General features: G+C 35.8%; 1 protein-coding gene across 1 annotated transcript in view; it reads left to right on the top strand.

Moving 5' to 3' along the window:
* The window catches only part of mmp11b (matrix metallopeptidase 11b), a 24,468-nt gene extending 10,437 nt beyond the window's left edge, over positions 1-14,031 (top strand). The window contains exons 2-8 of the mRNA XM_016548273.1: positions 2,869-3,167; positions 8,007-8,150; positions 10,523-10,656; positions 11,542-11,780; positions 11,875-12,079; positions 13,024-13,284; positions 13,389-14,031. Coding sequence (XP_016403759.1) covers positions 2,869-3,167; positions 8,007-8,150; positions 10,523-10,656; positions 11,542-11,780; positions 11,875-12,079; positions 13,024-13,284; positions 13,389-13,516 — 1,410 coding nt within the window. The 3' untranslated portion in view covers positions 13,517-14,031. The remainder of the gene's footprint in view (positions 1-2,868; positions 3,168-8,006; positions 8,151-10,522; positions 10,657-11,541; positions 11,781-11,874; positions 12,080-13,023; positions 13,285-13,388) is intronic.
* Positions 14,032-15,519: the final 1,488 nt, after the last annotated feature.

Genomic DNA, 15,519 nt, shown 5'->3' with positions numbered 1-15,519 from the left:
AGCCTTGGTACACATACAAGACTTTTAAAAAAAAAAAACTTAGAAAATTAAACAGACCCAAAACTTTAGACTGATTTGTTTAGGAATTATGTATGGTTTATACAGAATTGATCTACTAAAAGGGGAAAAACATTGTCTGTCGACTGAGTTTTGGTTTGAAATGGGAGTATGTGTGTTTACTTTGGCCCAAGGGGTCTGTTTTGTTGATTTAGGCTTTAACCTTTCACCCTTGACTCCTTTTGAACCTGAGACTGCCGGGTGTTTTTCTTCCACCTCCGTCGCCCCCTAAGTAGACTCGAGGCCAGTTTGTCATCGCTGAGAGGTTCCACTGCTCTACAATAAACAATCTTGACTGTTGTACAAAAAACTTGCCTGTCTCCAGGTTGTTTAGAGACTGCTTAAATTACATGCTTTCAACATGTATGACCATTTAATGATGGTTCAGCCCATGGAAAGTCCATGCGCACTCAGCAGATTTGAGAGAAACAAACTGAGAGCAGATAAAGCGCAGTGAATTCTTCACTTCTATCTGTGGAATTTGTGCAGTTCCTCATTGCCGGGGGTGTGGGGTCATGTTTTTAGCAACGCTATCAAGGATTTTTACTAAGGTACTATGTCTCAACTTGCCCACAAATATTTGGTTGTTTTTCCTTTTATTTGTTAGAATTTGTCTTGAGTTACACTGTCTTCTAACCAGATGCTATACGCAACAAGTTTCCAGCAATAAGCAATCTGTCTGCCTGCACTGAATGCGAAACTGTTTGTTTGTAGCCAGTCAGATGATATTTGATGTTTGATGCATTATAGAGTGCTGCAGGGATGACATATTTTCATAGGCCAAAACCCGGAAACAAGTTAGCATTTTAGCACTTGGCCTACATTTAGCTCTTACTTCTGGCGACTGCATTTAGGCTTGTGAAGATTATCATGATGTACAAAACATATAAGAATCATATACTTTCGTTGGTCACAGAGCTTATTTTCGGCAGTAATCCAAAAGACACTGGACAAATCGTATTGGGTTTTTGTCAAGGGAACCAGGGTGATGCTAACTTCAGGTTAGCCTACAAAAAAAACTAAAACATAACTATATTATGTGGAGCTTGATTTTGAACCAATGAGATTTTAAAGTGGACAAAATGTCATGTCACTCATCCTTTGTTGTGGTCACAAGAATTGCTGTTTGTCTAAAAAAAAAGTCCAAAACCTCAAGAAAATGGCCACTCATTTTTAGTCACTCTAAAGCCACTCGCTTTAGTCTGTTATACATCTTCATCATAGTTGGTCCTGTCTGCTTTCAATGATAAAGTAATACTTAAACAAGTGACTTTTTTTCTTTTCAGACTTCCTGCTTTATATTTCTAAATGTTTTATGGTTGTCTAAATATAGCTTGTGCTTAAATTACAGCTTTTAAAAAGACTCCCTATGGCTACGAGTGGCGGAATGATTTTTAAATGCATTTAAAAGAAATAGTTCACCCCATACCACCCCTGGCCTCTTAACCAAGAACAAATTAGAGAGAAAGAAGGGGGTATAGAGAAGGAAAGAGAGTGATAAAGAGGTTTCTAAACCTGCACAGCTGGAGTACAGAATTGGTTTGGGAAGGAGAGAAATAGGGACGATCTGACTTTCCCCTCCAGGCAGCTAACCTCCTACAGAACCATTTCCTTGAAATTTGGGTGAGGAAATTGACTGTGATAAAGCTTCTGGCAAATTATCAATGACTTAAGACCAACTGTTGCACAACTATAATATCGCTAATTTTGCTCCCAGCAAGGTCTTATTTACACCTTCACCTTACTGTTTGTCCAGCCAGAACACCCTAGCAACCAGCTAGCATTGTGTTATTTAAGCATTAATTATATACTATTATAGCATTTATTCATATTTCACATTAGCTTTTATTTTTATACTTTAGTTTGTTCATATTTTGAATTTTTAGTTTATTTAAGTTTGTATTTAGTTACCTTTTCATTTTAGTTTGCGAGTTTTTAATTTTGTTTAATTTTTATATATTTTTTAATATTTCGATTCATTTCATTTATTTATATAGCACAAATACACACAACAGGAGTTGACCACAGTGCTTTACAGAATATAAAACTAAGATACAGATAAAGAAAGAAAGCAATAAGACATAAAAATAAATAGAACATAATTCTAGTTAAAACATAAAAGCGTATAGTTAACAATAAAAACACTGCTAGCATTGCCTTATAAACCCTAGCCCTGTGTTATTTTAATATTATTTACAGTAGCATTTAATAATATTTTGAATTAGCTGTTATCTTTGTATTTTAGTTAAAGTTGATATTTTTCATTTTTCAGTTTACATTAAATTTTTTTTGTGTATATTTTAGTTACATTTTAATTTTAGTTTAAGTTTTAGTAATTGTGTTTTGTGATTTTGACATTTGATTAGTTTTTTAGATTTCTATTTAGCTTTAATTAATTTTTTTTATTTCACTTTGAATTTTAGTAATTTACTTAAACTTAGTTTATTTCAGGTAGTTTATTTTACTTAGTTTAGTTGCAGTTAGTTGCCAAGGCAACGTTCCTAATTTGTTTATGTTTTTTTCCTAATTTGTTCATGTTCATTTTGATATTTTATTGCATTTTATTTTGAATAGTTTTGGTTTTAATGAACAATAACAACATTGCTAGCATCACCTTAGAAACCACCCAGAACATCTTAGCAATGACCTAGCAACGCCCTGGGAACCAGCCAGAATACCCTAGCAACCGAATAACAATACACTAAAACACAACAACACCTTAGCCACCAAACAAACCCATTTTAATGGTGTAGCATCTATAAATTAAGGTCAAATATACATTAGATTGACAGCTTATGTGTGTGTTGACAGGACTGGCCTCAAAAGACCCATCACCATGGCCTGAAGAAGAGGGGCCGATTTCATCATGTTCAGGATACACTAAGTGAAGACTCTGGCAATAAAAGTGTGCATCCACACTCAACTCTTCCAAAGAATGACACAGAGTTCTGGAACAGACCTCGCTGTGGAGTCCCAGACTACCCCTCACAGAAGGAAGGGAGCGTCCTTAATTACTTAACCCACAAAGGAGGCTTGCTTGGAGGACGTAATCGCCGAAAACGCTTTGATTTGTTCGGAGGACGCTGGGACAAAACAGACCTCACATACAAGTAAGACTTGCATGGATAGCTGTTGCGGTTGTATCTGGTTGCTGTGTTTTGGAATGACAGACATAAAATGAATTAAACATAAAAGCGTAAATGGGAGAAAATGACTTTGATATATTGCCAAGGTACTATTTTGAGCCTTACACAAAAAAGGCCACACTGAGGCAATGATATAGCTTATTTTTGGTATATCCTTCCTCCTAGTCAACACACATTTGACTAAATCTATACATTAAGGGTTTTTTCTTATTAAAGACTGTGCTTAAATGAAACCTGTGCAGTTCCTCTTCCCCCTTTTACCTCAGAAATACACTATTTCCCAGCCCACACAGGAAATACTAGTTTCTAATGTTTAATTCTTTATCTTTTCATATTTCTTAAAGCTGTTATCGGTTCTAAGGAAGACAACCCACTCTTTCCATTATTACACCCACTTAATTAGAAGCAGTAAACTGTCTCAGACCCGGGACTGCAGGGCTCCAAAACACAGATAAAAATATGTATCAAGCCCCCTTTGATTTAAAACAGTAAATCATTTTCTTAAACACACACAGTCGCTACTTCAAGTCGACCTGAATTTCATTGGTTTGTAAAGGGATAGTTCACCCAAAATGAAATTATGCCATCATATACCTACCCTCTTTGTTCCAAACTGTACAACTTTCTTTTCTTCGGCAGTAAAGAACATATTTTGAAAATGTCTCAGGGTTTGTTTTTTTTAAACACACAATGAAAATCACTTGACTTCCATCAATTGACCTCAATGACTTTTTTCAAAATATCCTCTTTTGTGTTACGCAGTTTGGAACAACATGAAAGTGAGTAAATGATGACAGAATTTTCATTTTTGGGTGAACTATCCCTTTAAGAAGCCTTTTGCTTGACATTTTGGCCTTACTATTGTTGTTGTCTGGTCACCAGTTCATGTTTTGACTGATTTGCCTCATACATCTTTGTCAAAGACGGTTCCCACCGGACATAGGACTCTCTGTAATCTGAAGTCAGTGAGGTCACGACCCGACCAGGAGATGTTACATTTCAGAGCGCTCATGTGTGTTATGGGCGCGGAGCCCAAATGGTTCTAGTTTTCTCTTCAGTGCTCAGCGGGGTGTGAGATGAGGATCCAGACAAAGAAAACCAGCCGTACAACCACTGATTAAAACTGTCCCTTGATTTATGCCCTTCCCATAAAATATCACAGCCTATAAATCTCCCATGGTTCTCCATCTGAATCAAGCCACATTGCTGTAGAGCAGACTTGACTTTGTGTCTGCATATACTGTAAAGATAGAAGTCAAAACAGAAAAATTGTCTTTTCTTTTGCAAATCATGGGAAGTTTAGGGGAATCTGAACCCTTTATATCCCCATAAAATATCATAAAAATATAATATAAATTATATATATGTATATATTTATAAATAAATATTTAATTGTGCATTCATATGTGCCATATTTTTCTGTTTTTTTTCTGTTTCACTTAAGGTGAAAATGAAGAATTGAAGAATGTTGAATTTTAATATTGATCCATCTCTTGTAATTAATCAATGTACTGTACATTTATGAATAACAAAAATTTATAGCAAGACTTTTTTTAGTCTCAGGTGACGACAGGTAACTGTGCAAAGCACACAGCTGGGACAAACCTCATTAGTTTGCACACTGAAAATTACCATTATGATTCCTTTAAAAAATTCAACCTTCTGAAATCATTGTACAATTTGTATACTAAGTGCTGCCTCATCAGAATCTGATGTCAAGACAGCAACACATGCACATACTTTATCCCCAGCAAACCCCAGTCAGCAGCATTCTAATGCTGTGCCACTGTGAGCTGTCATGACTCACGTCTCTGAAGGCTATAGCACCTCGCTGTCCTCTGTAATCTGTCCCCTCACTTAATGATGGACTGTACATGTGCAAAATGAACTCAAAAACACCACCCCCCCCATCCTACCCCTACTGTACTGTCAATTCAGTTACTTGAGTAAATCTAGCCAGAGTATGTGTTTTGTCACATGTGTGCAGTGGATTGAGGTCTGAAGTCATTTTGCATGCTTAAAGTCAAGTGTGAGCGCACCTTCAGTGAAACATGATAAATGGCACCTGTGCACTCAAGTTCATCCAAGTTCATCATATCCACAAAAGTCACCACAGGACCAGATAGTTAGAAGTTACTGCTGAAAAAAAAAAACATTTAGAGAAAAGAAGTCACTTGCTAGGACCCCCAAATACATTTAAATTTTTAACTTCAAAAGTTTGTGGTTGTAAAGGCTTTTTATTGTTTGAAAGAGGCCTCTCGTGCTCACCAAGGCTGCATTTATTTGATCAAAAATACAGTAAAAACAGCAATACTGTGAAATAATAAAATTAGTTAGTTATAATGTAAAATAACTGTTTCCTATTTGAATATATTAAAAATGTAATTTATTCCTGTGTCGGCAAAGTTGAATTTTTAGCCATTACTGCAGTCTTCCACATCACATGATCCTTCAGAAATCATTTCTAATATTCTGATTTGGTGCTTAACATTTTTGTGGAAACCGTGATCCATTTTTTCACGATTCTTTGACAAACAGAAAGTTCAAAATAACACTATTTGAAATAGTCGTTTATAACATTACAAATGTCTTTACGGTCACTTTTGATCAATTTAATGCATTCTTGCTGAACAAAAGTATTCATTTTATTAAAAAAACAACAACAACTAAATACTACTGGGTGCGAACCTTTAAATGATAGTGTATATTATCATGTATAAAGGCTTATAATGTGTGAGGAAAAAGTGTGATACTTTAAAGATATGTTGTTTGCAAAATTAAATAAATAGCAAATTATTAGATGATTTATTTGTTAATTTTTTAAAGCATTTTTAATGATGTATTTAATTTTTTATTTTCTAATTTTTCCACAAACCCCAAAGATGCCTCTTGTGGTCCCCTGGGAGTCCCTAGAGCCTAGTTTGGAAACCCCTGACCTATAAGTGTCTAAAACCTTTTTGGGGCTGCTGTATTAGCACTTTAAAAGTCACTAATCTAAACCTGGTTTACATTTTATCTATTATTTTGTGGTAGTAGCCGTAGTCCTAGATCAGCAAATAGGGAGGAATTCTCTAATTGGAGCAGCGAATAAGGACAATGTTTAAAGACAGAGACTACCACACTGGGCTCTCCCGCTGTCATAGCTCCTGTCTGGGCTTGCAGACTGCAGAGGCCCCACAATCTCAGATGGTTTGTGGCTGCAACATGCAGCCCCAAAGCGATCCCCATCCCACAGAGCCAATAATGAACAAAGCATGAAGGTGTTCAAGCATGAAAACAACACAGATGTACCAGTCACTATAGCTGCATGCTGGGAGCTTTAAGACATTTTATTAGTATTTTTTTTTTTGTGGAACATGATACAGATTTGTGGTCCACCAGTTTAAATGTGCTTGGTGGGGATTCTGCTTGTGAAAATAAGCATGCATGCCTTCATCACTCTTGCCTCATCAAGCTTAATGTAGCTTGTCTTTCATCTGAGAGAAGTTAAAACCTGTGGGCTCATTCTATGAGTAGCATTATAATTTATAAACAGCATTCAAAATGGATAAACTGCTGATTTAGAATAGAAAGAGCAGTTGGAGTTTCCTTATGGTTAGTTTTTGGGAGGAATCAAAGGTGGTGTGATAGTAAACCTTGGATCAGAAAAGATCTAATTCAAGAAACATTCAACCTAAGAAAAATGCCATTAAAGGGATAGTCTACCTAAAAATCAATTACTCCGTTCTGCTATCATTTGTGACCCTGAACCACAAAACCAGTCATAAGGGTCAATTTTTCAAAACTAAGATTTATATATCATCTGAAAGCTGAATAAATAAGCTTTCTATTGATGTATGGTTTGTTAGGATAGGACAATATTTGGCCGAGATACATCTATTTGAAAATCTGGAATCTGAGGGTGCAAAAAAAAAACAAAATATTGAGAAAATTGCTGAAGTTCTTAGCAATGTATATTACTAATCAAAAATTAAGTTTTGATATATTTACAGTAGGAAATTTACAAAATATCTTCATGGAACATGATCTTTACTTAATATCCTAATGATTTTTGGCATAAAAGAAAAATCAATAATTTTGACCCATACAATGTATTTTTGGCTATTGCTACAAATATACCCCAGCGACTTAAGACTGGTTTTGTGGTCCAGCCAGGGTCACATTTACACAAAGGATGATATTTTGAGTAACAGTTAGTTCATACAATGGAATAATAGTTCATACAATAGGAGTCAATGGAAACAAAAAGTGTTTAGTTACCAACACTTTCCAAAATATTTTCTTTTGTATTTCATGGAAGATCGAAAGTCATACAGATTTGAAATGACATGAGGGTGAGTGAATGATGACAGAGCTTTAATTTTTGGGTGGACTATCCCTTTAAAGCCTCTAAAATTGTCACTACTGCGGTGTGTTGTGAATAGTTTTGGATTAAGATCATGCTAAATGACAAGTAACAAAATAGTCTTGAAATTTGATGCTATGCATTTTTATAAGGCTTCTATGCACTTAAAGGAACCCAGATAGGGGTGCCATCACTGTCACAATATCAAGTATCAGGTGTTCAGTTATTATGGTCAGAAAGCATAGTAGTATTGAGTACCGTGCCTAATCCATAACTAGGCAAACATTCAGACTTTGCTTGTCTTTTCACAACAGTCAGATTCTGATTCAGTCCCTTGGTTCACCACCAAGACGGGTAGCAAACATGTTTAAATAAAGGGGATTATTGGGGTAATGCACTAGAGACCAAATGAAAATCACATGGGTGGTCTGTAATGAGTGTTTGTGCTCGTGTTACAGGATCTTGCGGACCCCTTGGCAGATGAATTTAGAGAAAGTCAGACATGTGCTGAAAGAGGCACTGCGGGTCTGGAGTGACGTCACCCCTCTCACCTTTACTGAGGTCACCAGTGGCCGGGCGGATATCATGATTGACTTTAACAGGTAAAAAATGGAGATGTTTTCACTGTTTGCTGTGTCAGAATCCATGAAGACCTTTCTGTGTTTATGTTTGAAAGGGGTCATAACATACATTTTATCATTTTATGTTTTTCACTCCAGTTGAGGTACAGTTATAGGGCCCTATCATACATCCGGCGCAATGCGGCGCCAGGCGCGACGCAAGTGTTATTTGCTAGTTTCAGCCCGAAACAGTTGTCATTTTCACGTCCTCCGCCACGTTGTTTAAATAGCAAATGCATTTGCGCCCATATGTGCGCTCATGGGCGTGCTGGTCTGAATAATGTTCAGGCGCATTGCTGGTGCGTTGCTATTTTGAGGCGACTGAAATAGACTGCGCCATTGACCAACAAAAACCTGGTCTAAAGTCAATGGCGTAGTAGTTTTTTTGTTATTTAAAGAGCTAGTTAGTATAGGAGGGTCCACAGCGAATCTCTGGAGACGCGTTCTGTCTTTGCGCTTGCAAATTCCGCCGTGTAAATAGCAAATCCGCCATGGCACGAGCGCAACTGGGCAACTTAAAGGGAATGGGAGACGAGACTCTGATTGGTTTATTGCACGTTATGCCCAAAACACACCCATTACTCATTAAGAGAATAGGGACAACACTTTTAGACCATGCGCCGGGCGCCCCGCCCGTTTTTCCCGTCGTTAAACTAGCAAAAGCGGATTTGGACATGCCCTAAGTGCACCTGCGCCGTGCGCTTTAGACCATGCACTTAGATCGTTAAAATAGGGCCCATAATGTTAGTCAAGGCTTATTTCTTCCATCAAAAAGTCATGCATGGCCATTTTTCACCCTATTTGATGCTTTTTATATTGAACCTTTAGGACTATATAAATGTACTCTGTTGTGATTGGCTAACATCTTTGCATATGTAATGACTTTGTAGGTTTATGAAACACAAAGATTTATGAATGAGTTGTATTTGCAAATTAATTTCAATAATAGTCTTAGCCTATATGACCTTTTTGGATTTGGAAGAAAAAAGTTCTAAAAGTTACAGTATGTTTTATAGGCCTTTGACTGGACTTTTATATTCTGTATATTATCGATGAAATACTTTTTTCTGGCCTCTCATTTGACTGAGTTTGTAACACCATATTGTCACCATATTGTCAGTTGAGAGATGTGTGTTCATTGACACAAAGAGGAAAAGTTTCCACTTCACTAGTCAAACACAGACGCTTTTCATCTCCTTTAGAAGCTGGAGATTAGAGAGGGTGTCGGTTTAGGATTATAGGACTAAAATGTACACTGCACGTCCATTCATGCACGTGTGTTACTTCTTAAATTCCCATAGTAAGAAAAGTCATAACTCAGAACACCTGTGTGGTTTAGTACATATGGACATGCAACACTGCGGCTCAAAATCCCTTTCTTTTTGAAAAACTAACCTTAATGTTGAAAAGCATGACTTTTGTGATAGCACATTATTACTACAAAACGCTGTTTGAGTTTTTTTCCCACCGCTCTATCATTTTGCACATTGTTTGTGGAGGAAATTTGTTTAGAATGTTTAGTGTTTAAAATGTTTAGAGGCCATTTTCTCAAAAACATGAAACTCAAAATGATGAAGCAGGTCCTCTAAATGTCTTCATGGAGAAAAGTGCATGATATGTGTCACACCAGACCAATATAAATGACATGTCTCTTTCAACAGGAAATTTTGCTCAAACCAGTGTTTTTCCCCCTCTTCCTTCTGAAAACTTGGCTTCCTGTTAAAGCGCTAATGTACAGTTATTGTGTTTTTGAGATACGCTGGTATGAAGCTCTAATGAGGGATACCGCTTTTCTTCAAAGCAGAGGGAAATGTCTGGCATTAAGGGAAACATCTGGAGGTCAGTTCAGTGAAGTGTGGGGCTCTAGGCATGTCAGTTTCATTTGTTCTGAATCAATCCGAGATTCCATCAATGGGATAACAGTGGACCGGACATTTATGGGTTTGAGAATAGTGGCCGCCTTTCACCCTCAGGTCTGCCAGGCTTAAAGATCTATAATCCTGCGGGCTTTGTGTGTAAATTAACCTCTCAACATTTCACAATGGAAAATTTGGGGTTCAGTTTATTCAGTGCCATTCAGCCAGGGTGGAATTTGGCATTCAATTAAAGACAAGAGAATCAGGAAAGTTACTGAGGTGTGACAGTTACAGTAGGCTATAATGGTTTACGGTTGCATGGCAGTAACAGCAATGTTTCTGTTTAGATCATTATTCTCACCCTCGTTTAATCATTCTATGTAATGAAGTGTGCTTATAAAATTCTTTGCATGATCAGTTCATCAGGCATGTTGATGAAATAAGAGAACGGGAATCATTGGTTTTGTACTGTCGTCTGAGAGACTGTTTCACATACAGGTACTGGCATGGAGACAATCTTCCTTTTGACGGCCCAGGAGGAATTCTGGCTCATGCCTTCTTTCCCCGAACTTACCGGGAGGGAGACATTCACTTTGACTACGATGAATCTTGGACAGTGGGCAACAGTATGGGTGAGTGAGGACCTGGTTCATTTGGTGTGACTTTTTTAGCTACAATTCAGATTTTTTTTTACTCACAATTGCAAGTTTATATCTCACCGTTCACAATTCTGACTTTTTTCCTTGAAATTCTCTGAAATCGCACAATTATCCTCCACAGAAAAAAATAAAATAAAAACGGTAATTGTGACATTTTATCTCTCAATTCTGACTTTTTTTTCTCAATAATCTCATGATGAGTTTATACCTCACAATTTCAAGAAAAAGCGATATAATAAGAGATATAAGCAATATAAATTGCTTCTAAATTAGTTGGTCAAATTTAGTTAAACTAGTACTTATAAATAAGCAATATCACACGAACGCTGTTGTTCAGATTATGCTTATATTCACACACATCTGCAAGTAATATACAGTATTGCTATATACGAGTGTTCAACAAAAGGAAGACTGAATAGCTGTAGCTTTTTAAATATTATTATTTCACATTTTTAATTATTGTCAGTTACTTTGTCTATTTTTGCTGTGCCAACTAAAATACTTACAAATGAAGTTAAAGCAAAATCAGCATTTGTAAATCTCCAAGCAACATACTGCAGTGGTCTTTTGTCCCTGAATGGATCAATTTTTTTGAATGAATTGTTTTTTTGAATTATTCAAAACTCAAACATAAAGCCAGTCCCTTGTTTTGTACCTGAACGAATCAGTGTTTTTAATGAATTGGTTGAGAGAATGGTTGGTGTAACTTTGCAACTTGCAGGAATTATTTTGTTTATTGTTTTATTATGTACAAATGGATTTCCAAATAAATATACGATGCATGGACTGCATACCACACTATTAGGTTTTATATTTAATTTGAAAACCCCTTTGTTTAATCCTCTTGCTTTCTACTAGGTACTGACCTCCTCCAGGTGGCAGCTCATGAGATTGGTCATGTTTTAGGATTGCAGCACTCCATGGCAACAGGCGCAGTGATGTCGCCTTTCTACACTTTCTCCTACCCGCTCAAACTGAGTGAAGATGACAAGCGAGGCATACAGTCCTTGTATGGCTCCAAACACACTGATGATAAAGTAAAGACGGAGGAGAGAACTTCCCAAATCACAGAAACCAATGAGATAGAAACCACAGTGGTGAGATATATGGCTGATGCTATCTGATCTTGGGAATCTGATTCTTCTTTATCCTTCTTATTCTCTTTTTTCTTCTTGTTTCCCATCTTTCCAGCCTGATGCTTGCCAAACTGACTTTGATGCTGTATCTATGATCCGAGGTGAGCTGTTTTTCTTTAAGTCGGGTTATGTATGGCGGATCCGTGATGGTAAACTCCAGACTGGATATCCTGCATTGGCATCCAGGCACTGGAGAGGAATCCCAGGAGACATTGATGCTGCTTTTGAGGACAAATCTGGAAATATCTGGTTCTTCCAAGGTAAAGTGTCTCAAAATAATTAAGATGTACACTACCGTTCAAATGATTTGAGTCTGCAAGATTTGTACTATTTTTACTGTTTTTCACCAAGGCTGCATTTATTTGATAAAAAATACAGTAAAACAATAATATTCTGAAATATTATTACAATTTTATTTTTTTCTATTTTAATTTATTTTAAAATGTATTTTAATCCTATGATGGCAAAACTAAATGTTTTAGAGACATAACTTCGGTCTTTAGTGTCACATGAATGGTCAGAAATCATTCTATATATCTTGATTTGGTACTCAAGAAATATTTATTATCATGAATGTTGAAAACAGTTTTACTGCTTAATGTTTTTTTCAAAAGAACAGTATTTATTTGAAATAGAAATCTTTTGTAACAATATATATATATATATATATATATATCTTTATCTTTATCTCTATCTTTATTGTCGCTTTTGATAAAATGAATGTGTCCTTGCTGAATAAGAGTATTCTTTATAATATAATGTAAAAACAAATAAGTATGTATGTGTGTGTATATATATATATATATGTGTGTGTGTGTGTGTGTGTGTGTGTGTATATATATATATATATATATATGTATACACACACACACACACACACACACAAATACATATATATACACACACATACATACTTATTTGTTTTTACATTATTTTAGCTTATTTTTTATATCATAGATGCTGTCATGTACCCATGACATTTCTTTAATGTTCCTTAAATATCCTAAATATAGAAATCCTGCAATTCCAAAAGCACATTTCAACTATCATTAGAACGTGTATATATTTATAATCCAGATGTCTTTTGGTGGCCTAATTATCCAGTAAACTGTATAACCTTAGACTAGTAAACTAAAACGGGTTCATGATGAATGGAAAATTCATAAACCGTGATTTAATATAAATCCCACCATTCTCTCTGTAGGCCAGAGTTACTGGGTTTTTGATGCAGAGCGGCAGATCACAGGGCCAGACTCTGTACGGCGACTGGGTCTAACAGTGAATGACATTCAGGCAGCCCTCATGTGGGGAGAAGACAAGGCCCAGAAGATCTACTTCTTCAAAAAAGGAAGCTACTGGCAATTTAACCTGAAGGAAAACCGTGTAGACTCAGTCCATCCTTGGAGCATGAGGGACTGGAGGGGCATACCGGATGACATTGACGCTGCTTTCCTGGACCGATTCGGTACAGTTTCTTGCATGTTTTTGAAACTACAAAGGTTATTTTTGATGGAGGGAGTTTAAAAAGTCATTGAATGTTTCTTTCTATCTTTCTTTATTTCTCCACAGGCTTCGCCCATTTCTTGAGAGGGAAGCAGTACTGGAAGTTCGACCCAGTGGAAGTGAGGGTGCTGGAGGGATACCCACGATATATTGGCATGGATTTCTTCGGTTGTTCTGCAGCCCTGTATCGATGAGTCATGGGTACAACTAGATGTAATTTATCCCAAATGTATTGCTGATCTTTGTCCCGCAGGCAGTTTCCACGTTTAACTTTGAACCCGTCTAGTTCTAGTATTTTTGTTTATATCAGGTAAAGTGTCAGATGTACAGTCTCTGTACAATCTGACCACTGGCTCAAACATTTTTCTGTGGTTTCAAGTAGATACTGTTTATCTACTCAGTGACTCAAGATGCTACATCTGTGCCACTTAACCATATACTGAATGACTGTTGCTGGATCTTCTCATCTGCAAAACAATGACTCTCATTTCTCAGGAAAAGCAGGAAATTCTGGCCTTAAAATATTTTGTGTATTTGATTATTTATTATTTGTATATTTTTGGCAGTATTGATAGTGTTAGGAAAACACAACAGCCATTCATTTTGAGAAACACCATATTGTGCTATTAGTGACATGCTGTTGAATACCACACAAGCAAAAATTGCATTAACCATAATGCACTTACAATGGAAGTCTATGAGGCAAGTAATATAAAGCAAAAAGCTTGTTTTGTTTAGTTTTTTTGAGGATCATACTATAATAGTAATTCTTCCATAAAAATGTGCTATGTGAGTTGTAAAGTTTGCTAAATTGTTCTTTTAGTAGTGGGAATACTGTTCTAGCTGAAAGAACTGTTTTTACAGTTTTGACTATTTGACAGTGTTTCACAGATGCTGTTGATAGAATTTTTATTAATCTGGAACATTCCTTTAATGCCTCAAAAATCTCAAAATCTCAGTGCTCAAATCTACTTACATGAGCAGTTTTAGGCACTTTTGGTACAAATGTAGGTGACAAAAACTTGAATCCTAGAAACGAACAACAATATTAACAAGATTAACTTACCTATTTTTTTTACTGAACTTTGTAGAGATAGCTGAACATTTTTAATTTTGTTTGTAGCTTTGAAGGGCCTGAACTATAAAGTGTAGAACAATGATGCTGTACTTTCAGCATTTAGGGCTGGTCACACTGACTTTGATTCATTGTTAATGAGAAACGGCAATTTGACTTGACACAACTGACCTTTGGCAATGGTTGTCGGTGTGAACATCCATTTAGGCTGAGTCTGTAAAGGACTTATGAAGACCTGTTTTTCAATAGTGATAATGTATATTTTACAGTGCAGGTCACTGTTGCTGTTTACGTGCTATCTAATTAAACTTTTTTCATATTGTGGCTACTGAGGAATATAATCCTTATAAGCATGATAATAATGGCTTTTAATCAAAGGAAACTGTACACTTCTCATTCACTGTTATAATAATGTTTGTCATGTAATCAGTTCTTTCTCTTGTTAATGTTTTTAATGATCAATTTACTGTGTAAATATTTTGTAAAAAGAATTGTATTATATTTTCAGCTCCAATAAAAGCCTTTGTTTATTGTATTCTGTCTAATTATCTAATTATCTATCTAAAGTACTACAGCTGGCTGGTAATATCTGTTTGTGTGTTTCTTTAACTTCGGCCACTTTTATGTCTGAAAAGGTGATTTTTTAAGACTTTCTTTTTCTTTTTCTTTCTCTCTTTTCTTTTTTTTATATGAGGATCACAATATAGCTGTATTGGAAATGATTTACCATGGCTCCATAATTTTTTTTTAAAATCTTTGTCCTTGACTCAGATTTTCAATGTTATTGAACTCAATCCATCATACAATTTATTTACATTTAAACATATTTAAATTATATTTAATTAGAAAATTGTATTTCTATTTTTTTTTACACAAATTATGACTCCCAGTTAGTATACTTGCTCACCAAGGACACAACAATATCAGTGAAGAACCTGAGACGAAATAAACAAAAAAATCAAGATAAATATCATTATAATTATGAATAGTTCCAAATAAAACTATAATTTCTTTTTAAACTATAAAAAAAGTGTGGAAATATGATTTATTTCTGTGTATTTAAGATTGACACAATGCTAGTTATGAAATTAGCCTTAGTAAGACTGCACTCCATGGAGTTGG

This window comes from Sinocyclocheilus rhinocerous, unplaced genomic scaffold (genome assembly GCF_001515625.1).
Source record: "Sinocyclocheilus rhinocerous isolate Xijiao unplaced genomic scaffold, SAMN03320098_v1.1 scaffold192, whole genome shotgun sequence".
Lineage (NCBI taxonomy): Eukaryota > Metazoa > Chordata > Actinopteri > Cypriniformes > Cyprinidae > Sinocyclocheilus > Sinocyclocheilus rhinocerous.
The sequence above is the reverse complement of the archived record's forward strand: the minus strand, read 5'-3'. Positions and strand labels throughout refer to the sequence as shown.